Below are 8,979 nucleotides of genomic sequence, written 5' to 3'. Positions count from 1 at the left end.
GTAAGAGGCGCCAGGCTAACATGACAGCTCGTTTGCACCCAGTGCAAAGGCAAGAAGTCTGACCAGGACTTCAGTAAAGCATCTGATACGCTGCCATACGGCTCCCGCGTTAAGAGAAAGTCCGACACACGAGGTTCAGGCAGTTAGAGGCGCACATGCCCTCCGGCCAGCAGCACACCGCCGTGAGGGGAAGGCAGCGGCACGGCGCGGGGTCACCCCGAGACCCGGCGGTGACACGGGGCTGCCGCGCAGCTCGGCGGAGGGCAGCGTGCCGGGAAGCCCCCCGGGGAAGGAGCCTCGCGTGAAACGAGCCCCGCACGCCCGGAGCTTGGCGTGGGGAGGCGAGGCCGAGGCGGCAGCGCCGGGGAAGCCCCGGGCGCACGGAGGCTGCGGCCGCCCCCGCTCCGGCAGCGGCGAGCGCGGCGGTGGCATCCACCCCCCCGCGGCATCCATCCCCCCGCGGCACCCGTCCCCGGGCCGGGGGGAAGGCAGCCGCCAGCAGCGCGCTCCTAAGCCCCCTCCAGCCGCCCCGCGGGCTCTGCCCCACGCCGGGACGGGGCCGGCTCCCCGCCACCCCGGCGCCCCCTTGCAGGGGGGCGAGGGAGACCTACCTGCCGAGCCGCCCAGGGCATCGTCGCTCTCCAGCACCCCTCTGTGCTTCGCCCCGCGCAGCTCCCCCTTGGATTTCCAAACGAGCTTTACCATCCTGATCATCTCGGGCAAGTCCCAGGCCAGGGTCCCCTGCTGATAACCGGGCAGGCTGCCCATGGGAAAGGGCATCGGCTCTTCCCCCGTCCTCCTCCTCCTGCCCGGCTCTGCCGCGGGGAAGAAGCGCTCCAGCACCGGCATCCTGCCCCGCGCCCCCCGCCGGGGAGCCGCAGCCACCCCCCGGCCCGAGCAGCCGCGATGGGCATCCAGAGCGGGGCGGGGGCGCCCGGCCGCCCGCCGCCGCCGCCCCGCGCAGGGGGCGCGCCCCGCTGCCGCCCGGCCCCGGCCCCGGCCCCGGCCCCGGCCCCGGCCCCGCGGCTCCCCGGGACCCCGGGTCCCCGGCCCCGGCCGCGCTGCTGCGGCCGCCCCGTGCGCGCCCTCAGCCCGCCGCCAGGCGAAGCGGCTGCCGGGCAGGCGCGGAGCCGCGGCTCATGCCGGCGCCGCGCAGCGCCGAGCCCCGCGGCGGGGGCGGGGGCGGGGGCTCCGGCCCCTGCTGCCGGCGGGGGCTGGCGCAGCGCGGACCAAGCCCCGAGCGGCCGGGGCCGGGGCCGGGCGGTCGCCCCTCGGGCCCCGCGGCGCTGCCGTGAGGGCTCCTCCGCGCCTCCGGCTGCGGGGCCCGGGCGGGTTTGGGCCTCCCGAGCGCAGCACGCGGGGTCACGGGTTCGCGTCCCGGACCGGGCAGCTCGGCGGCGGGGAGCGGGGCGGCCCTGCTGGCAGAGCCCGGCCCGGGGGAAAGGGGGCAAAAAGGAGAGCGGGGGAAGGCAGCGGGTGGCGGGCCGTTACCGAAAAGCGGGAGTGTGTGTGTATGTGTGTGTGTAGGGGTCTCCCCGTTACGTTGGCGGCAAGTGCCACCTGAGTGGGTTCGCATTAGGCCACTGCCTGGTGGCCGTGGTCACTCGCAGGCTCCAATGAGAAGACAATTATTCACCGCAAGCCTTTAACAACAAGGTAAAAGGCTTGGGTGAGCGCTCTGTCTCCTACAGAAATGAGGTGGCTGGCGTGCCAGGGCTGAGCAGGGCCCGGCCAGCACCTGCCTCAGCGTGGCCGCTGCCTTTGGCCAGCACCACAGCCACCCAGGACCCCGAGGTGCCTCACTCTTTTCAGAAGTTTTATTTATTTTGCCTTTATACAAACTGTTGCTGTTGGTACTGGTCTGTCCCTGAGCCATTACTCCTTACAGGAAAGGTAGTCTCTTGAACCTGTGCTTAGCTTTCAGTAAAATCACAGAAGACCTAATTGCATTTTAGTGGATGTTATAGTATTTCCTTGCATGCAACGTGATGTTTCCTCTGCTCTAGGACCGTCTGCCACACTTATCTGAATGTTCCCACCTCAAACTGGCGACTCTACTGTTTTCCAAAAACCAGCCTTATTTTGACTGTAGGCTGCAGTGCTGTAGTGCTAGCATACCACACTTTCAGTTGACTCTGTCTTGAAAATCGTGAAGTGCTTCCAAAGAATTATACCATTGTTGTACTGTTATTTTGCAGAGTCCTTAGCGTCAGGATATCCTGACTCTTGGAACAAAGGGGTTAAGAACAAAGAAAACAAATAGATGATACACAATACAGTAGCAGAAGCATAAACATTCATACCGTGTATGGTTATAATCTTGTGAGAAGTCAAATTTTACTGTTTTTATGTTATATGGCTTATTAGGATATATCAGTTTTTTCATATTAGTACATGTTGTGCAATTACTTTTTAAAGCAATATTGTTTCTGTTAGGGATAAACTAGGCAACTGAAGTACAAATTGCTTGAAGACAGACTCGCCTACTGAGCAAGTTAGACCTCATCCCCAAACTACTTTATTTTGGTTTTGAAGTACAAGAAGTTACATTAACTTTTTTTTTTTTTTCCAGTTATTGTTTTTCATCTTTGTTTACCTCTGCACTTCCTACTCCCTGCTGGGACAGAAGCAGAAGTGCCAGAAGTGCCAGAATACCGTGAAAGAAAGTCTGTCCTTGTGGCATTTCCAGCTTGACTGCATGCAAAAAATACCAGATATCTTGGAAGAGAATGTATTCACAGATACATGCCCAGCCCAATGTTTAGATGAATATCTGAATGTTTAGGTGCTTAACCACACTTAACCACCAAATCTCCTGACTGTAGCAATAAGTAATCTTCTGAGTTTTTAAAATCTACACTATCTTTTTATATCCTTAAAATTGTGAAAAGTTTTGTGTTGACTGTGGTTGGGTCACTTGAACACATACCTGCCTTGTGGATATGTTCAGGCAGTCAGAACTGAAGAGTCAATTGTTGAGGCTTTTTTTTCATTTACAGTCTACAGATGCAAAGCAGGAGGCCAGTCAAAAAACAAAGTGAAAACATGATCTGTTGTTATAGATGTATTATTTCAAGAAACTACGTAATAAATGTAGCAGGTTGTGTCTATTTTTTTTTTTTCTGGGGATGTCAAATAGTGTCAAATAAGAGTGACTGCTCTAGATAGCTTGTAGTTTCTTTCTTCCTGCTTTCTGGTCAGTTTAAGGATCAGCAGTTGCAAATAAAAGAAATAAGTTGTGTAAAAAATGTCTGGCATTAATGAGTCTACCTGTAAATTAATACATCTGATTCTTACTGAACTTGTGCTTTGAAATTGTACAAGATCCAATGATTAATTATCCTTAACTCATCTAAGATTTCTGCTGTGATTAAGTGAATTTTTCTTTTGTCTTTTTTTTTTTTTTTTTTTTTTTTTTGTGTGTGATTAGAGTGGAGCCAGATCAGCGCTACTTACAAGAAAACCTGAAAGGTCTATATATGATTATGAAGTTTTTGGTATCAAAAATCAGCTGTAGCATCACTTTCAGAGACTTTCAAGAGACAAAATCATCAGAATTTGCAGGTTCTGTGTTTCTCTGACTTCAGCTGTGCTGTAATGTTTTATGCAGCTTGAAGATGTGACCTCGACATAACACTTCTCACTGCACTTGGGAAAAACCATCAGAATTAAAACATATACTCCCACACAGAAGTGTACCCAGCCATTTGTGACTGTATTTAAAGCAGTCCTTGAACAAGGTTAGCTCACCTAAAACTTCTCTTTTGCCTTCTCAACTCCAGCAAAATTGGAAGGAAATCTTTGAACAGAGATGGATCACTTCATTGCTGCTAACTGCATTTCTTGAGTCAAAGAAGCAGGAGTGATAACAATGGTAGTATAAATATATTGGCTCTGGGCCTTGTTCCTCCTGAGAAGTAGTGCCAATGGACAGGCGATCAGAGTCAGCTCTGAAAACCTGACAAAGCAGTGCTTATTTCCACAGGTAGACATGAGAACTGGAAAAGACTTGAGGAAAGGAGTATTGCGGCGGGAGAAAAGGGAAGGGAGTAAGCTGGCACATTAATAGCTGGTGTTTCATAATTGGTGTGTCTTAAAAAGTTTTACTTGTTTGCTTATTCACTCCAAAGCTATGTACCAAGAGCAGCAGCAGCAGAAGTGCATGCCAGATGGTAGAGGAAGTGCCTCGTGTATCTTTCCAGTCTACTGAAGCCTGCAGGGCCTTCGTTAGCCCACTGCTCTGGTTTTCATTGCAAGTCCCTTTCTTCCCCTTTTTTCTTTTCCCTTCTTCAAAGAAAAAGGAGGGAGTGGGAAAGAGGAAAAAAAAAAGAAAAGAAAAGCCATGGTTTAAACTGGCAATAGCACCATCCTTTTGGCTTTGAGCTACCCTGGCCTGTGCCAAATACACTGTCTCCAGCAGCTCTCCCACAACAAATCAGGCCAGACACACAAAAGCTGTAAAAAAAGAATGGTGAAGAAAGATCCTTGATTCTCCCCTCTAGCCCCCCAGCCTTTTCCTTTTGCTTCTCTCCCCAAGCTTCACTGCCCAGCAGTGACCTCCTCCTGCTTGCCTGTACTGTCAGTGATGCCGGGACCTCCAGTCTACAACTTTGCTGACAGCTTCCTTAGAGCAGAGGCATCTGTGCCTTTCTGTATTAAAAGAACAATATAAAGGAGAAGCTATATTCTGTTTTTCCTGGCACTTCTATCTGAGAGCCAAAGTTTGAAAAACACAAATTGTTAGCATAGCAGATTCATCACTAGAAGAAATTGTCTATCAGCTTTGTGTCACAACTGACATTAGTGCATTCCAAACTAGATACCTGAAAAGATCTGATATTGTCCATTTATACAGTACATTATTAAAAATAATGGAAAAACAGACTGCCATTTTTTTCAAAAGTGATTAGCAAATGTTAAGTACTCCAAATTTAGAGAGCAGTTTCAAAGATCTTATGATAGTGATTTTTAGAAAGTGTAAAGCATGTGTCTTTAGATGGCACTCATTAGCAGAATTGCCTCTGTCCTTGGGGTCACAGATTCATACAGAGACAATAGGACAGGCATTTGCCTAGGGTCAGAACCAAGTGATGATACCATCAATGGCATCAAACTTTAGAAGGCTTCAGGGGTGTGATGTGAGTTTAAGAAATTAAAAGATTTCAAATAGTGAGATGTCATTGTAACACATAAAGAAAAAAAAAAGTGCTGCACTTTTGTAGGGCAGCATAAATAGAGAACATAAGAGTGTGAACAAATAACATTTAGAAAAGACAAGGGAAAAGAATGCTGGAGAGGATTGGAGGTTATGACAGAGAAAACATAAGCAGGCAGAGCTGTGCAGAGCTTACACAAATTTTTCTAATGACCTCCTGCTTTAAAAATGAGCTCCTGCTTCTTCATTGCTTTAAAAATCTTAGTATAATTGTCTTATTCTTTACCCCACATTTGTCTCATTCCAGATGTTTATAATTTTAATTTTATTCTTATTAATAAAAAACAGTTGCTCTTAGCTGCCTCCCTCTGTTATTACTGGTACCTTATTACATATGAATATTTTTGTATTTATTTGAAGACAGTTACTATGTCTTTGCTCCAGTCTGGACATGCTAAGTTCTCTAAGCCCTGCATCAGAACTTTTTCCCCCAACCCTAACATAATTTTAATATATTATTTTTATTATGAATTCTTAACAATGTACTTACATATTTTTATGCGTACTCAAGGTACATAGTAGGAGATTTTGTTTATCTGCTACCAACCCACTGTTAAGGGTAGTGAGATGAATTTCTAATGGAATGGTAGGACGCACTGTTTATTATTGCCTGAGCTGGATGCAGCACCACTCCTTGAGAGCCTCACCTACTGGGAAATGTTAAACACAGTCAGCACTATAGGTTCATGGTGATCTTGTGGATATTGTGGATACTTGATCAGACTCCTTGGGAAAAGGTTCTGGAAATGGAAGAGTGAGGATCACTTGAGTTCTGTAGGGCAAGGAATCAATTCCTTTTTCATTCTTAGCGCATGTGAGATAGCACATTTTTATGATTAACAATTTGTACTACTAACTAAGCAAAAATGTTTGTGGTAAAGGAATAAACAGAAGTCCATAACTAATTGGAAACAGTGAGGTTGTGTAATTTTTCCATTGCCTGCTTTGGAGAATTAAAAGTTCAGCATATTAACTAGGATGCTTCAAATCTCCCACATTCTATGGGGCTTTAAAGGAAAAAACAGACATAAGAGATAATAGAGTCACATCACCTATAAACAGTTATAAGAAAACAATGAAAATAAGCTGCTGATCTTCATTTACTCTTTTTACTCTTTTTTTTTTTTTAAAGGAGGAATAAGGAAATTGCCAGCTCTACGTTTAATTGTATTGCCCGATGTATCTGACAAACTCCATGTCCTCCATGAATTCTGACACACAAGCGAGATTTACCTGAGCCAAGGCAAGCCAAGAGGTTTAAGAAAAAACTCTTTGCCATCCCCAGAGAAAGCTCTTATGCAGTGATCGTTGTAATGGTTTTGCATTGGATACTTAATAATAAACAAGGGTATTAGAGTGGGAGGCTCAGAAAGCCGCATCTAGTTGAAAATGTAGGTAGAATTCAGGTAGGCTTAAAATAATAACTTATTACATGGGATAGTGGAAATGCTATTTATCTTTCTAATAGTCCTATAGCAGTAGTAACTGCAGCATCCTGCAGGATTCCTTTTTGCGAACAGTTTAAAAAAAGACTGAGTAGAAAAGGGGACTAACCAGATGAGAGATGCATATCACTTAAATACGTAACTAATATCGAACAGTCTCAATGAATTCAAAAGGATTACTGCTGCCTTTAAAGCTGAGCACGTGCATACATATTTTCTCAAGTAGAAGATAAGAATCTAAAAATTATGGCAGCAATGTGAAAGATGAGAGATGTGTCACATTTGAAATATTTCTTCTTTCGCTTATTACCTCAATGAGATTGTATTAGTGGCTGTATAGCCTATCGTGTCCTTGCCCTTTATGATACATGGAAAACACTAGCAACTATGATTTTGTCTTTTCTTGTCTTTTGCCATTATGAAAATAAAGTGATTAGCCAAAAAATCTTCATTATCTATTTTATTTAGTTTATATTTTTTGTCAAAGAAAGCATATTACAGTAAGAAAAAATGGGACATAAATAAAGTGATAAATGCAGAGGAACAATAGGGCTTGCTTCTTCACTTGTAAATCAGATATTGCAAGATCTGATCACTAAATTTTTCCTTTTAGCTTTTCCCTGCTTGCATCATGCATAACAGCAGCGTGCGCAATTTGCTGCAGGGATGGAGAGGAGATAGAGATGAGGAGTCATGGGAAAGGTCTAACTGATGCACAAACAAAATAGTGAATAAACTAAGCTCCCTCTGACCTAGATTCCCCTGACTGCAAAATCAGGCCATATTTACTGTAATCAAGATCTTAGCGTTTCTTACAAATGGATTTGTGTAAATGTAACTCCACTGGTATTAGCAGCTTTGGACCTCTGGTATCACAACTGTGCTGGCATTTTATGACTGTGCTATCAAACCCCATTAATAGTCATGCAAACGTGTTGGTTCTTTTTATTCACTAGAGCTTTCACTCCAAATGTAGTCTTGATGCTGCAGAAAGAAAAAAATGAGTAGGTAGTATCTATAACTGGTTAAAGGCATCCACTAGGTTTGCAGATGGAAGGGAGGTTTTCTGGAAAATCTGTTTCTCTCAGACCTATTTGGGCAGGCTGCTCTCACTAATGTAGTTCCAGCTGTAGTATGCTTTCCAAGATATCCTGACCATATGTAAAACCACAAATGTTTTCCAGTGTTTCCTAAGATATCTGCTACAATTTGCTTTTCAGTCCAGACAATCACACATCATTTTGTAGGGCTCTGCCCAGCTCTTATGACAGGAATATATATCTAGATACCCAGTGCTTGTAAGATACTTTATTTGAACAAAATGCCTGATTGATCAAAATTGTGGTAAAAGAAGAAAGTATTCAGGTTATTCTGACAAGACAGCCATGCAAATGCTGTACTCTATGTATTTTTTTTTCCAGACCTTAGCAAGGCATCAAGACGTAAGATTTGGTCACAGTATTGACATCCATAAACAACTCTTTCCATCAGCAGCAAAGTGATTTCAGAAGTTTTCAGGTGGGAGAATCAGGAAGAAATTTCCATTTCCCTTTAACTATCTGTTCAGTACTTTCCAGCCCAGGCACTACATCCGCCTGTGCTTGATCTATTTTTCTGAGGTCCACAATATCATATGTCAAGTCAATTGGAAGACATGCCTGTTACTTCATCTCAGAATTTTAAGACTTTCGGGTTGTTCTCTTTAGCTTGCCCTCTGCTGACAGAAAACCTCTAATAAGAACAACAGTAAACTTTTCAGCAGTCTCTGGGGGAAAGAGAATGCTAAATGTGAGAGTGTTTTCCCACACGCATTTTCAGCTACTCGCCTTTGCACTTTGAAGATGCTTTATTCAGAAACCAAGCTCAGATTCTTAGAATGATAGGCAGTGTCTTGTCTCTATAAGCATGGACTTAGCAAAATGTCACTCTTTTTGAAGTCTGCAAGGTACCGATTGCACTCAGAACAGTTTACTGAAAGACTGTGTGTCTCCATTAGCCAAGGAAAGAAAACTTCAGTGCTCAAAGGAGCCAGGGACAACCCTACTCCTCAGTTCTGTATTCACTTTCCATTTAGCTCTATTCATAAACCTGAGCATTTTGAGAAGCGGAGATTTTACAGAATCTTTGTTACTGTGTCCTAAAACTAGACTAAAAAAAAAAAAAAGTTAAATGATGGTCTAGTTTATCTTCTTGCTAATGTTGGCTTGTTTTTAGTGGAATACTATGCATATATTAAATAACTGAAGTAAAATTATTTCTGTTATTTTTATCAGGAACTTCTTATGCACTTCAATGAAACCCATTACATAGTTTTTGCTG

General features: G+C 45.0%; 1 protein-coding gene and 1 long non-coding RNA gene across 5 annotated transcripts in view; one reads left to right on the top strand and one right to left on the bottom strand.

Annotated features, from left to right (window-relative positions):
* PDE7B (phosphodiesterase 7B) overlaps positions 1-8,979 on the bottom strand; it is a 179,577-nt gene that overhangs the window by 80,417 nt on the left and 90,181 nt on the right. The window contains exon 1 of one of the 4 annotated variants that reach the window (XM_083831909.1): positions 612-998. The exons of the other annotated variants lie outside the window; for them this stretch is intronic. Within the exon in view, the coding sequence (XP_083688035.1) occupies positions 612-849 (238 nt within the window). The 5' untranslated portion in view covers positions 850-998. Of the gene's footprint in view, positions 1-611; positions 999-8,979 lie in introns of those variants that run through there. 4 annotated transcript variants of the gene reach the window in all.
* LOC310897846 overlaps positions 1-8,979 on the top strand; it is a 63,793-nt gene that overhangs the window by 29,121 nt on the left and 25,693 nt on the right. Inside the window, exon 2 of the long non-coding RNA XR_014582636.1 lies at positions 2,573-8,979. This exon is cut by the window's right edge and continues 25,693 nt beyond it. This is a non-coding gene — a long non-coding RNA (uncharacterized lncRNA). The remainder of the gene's footprint in view (positions 1-2,572) is intronic.

Source organism: Anser anser (assembly GCF_964211835.1).
Source record: "Anser anser genome assembly, chromosome: 3".
In the NCBI taxonomy this organism is placed as follows: domain Eukaryota; kingdom Metazoa; phylum Chordata; class Aves; order Anseriformes; family Anatidae; genus Anser; species Anser anser.
The sequence above is the reverse complement of the archived record's forward strand: the minus strand, read 5'-3'. Positions and strand labels throughout refer to the sequence as shown.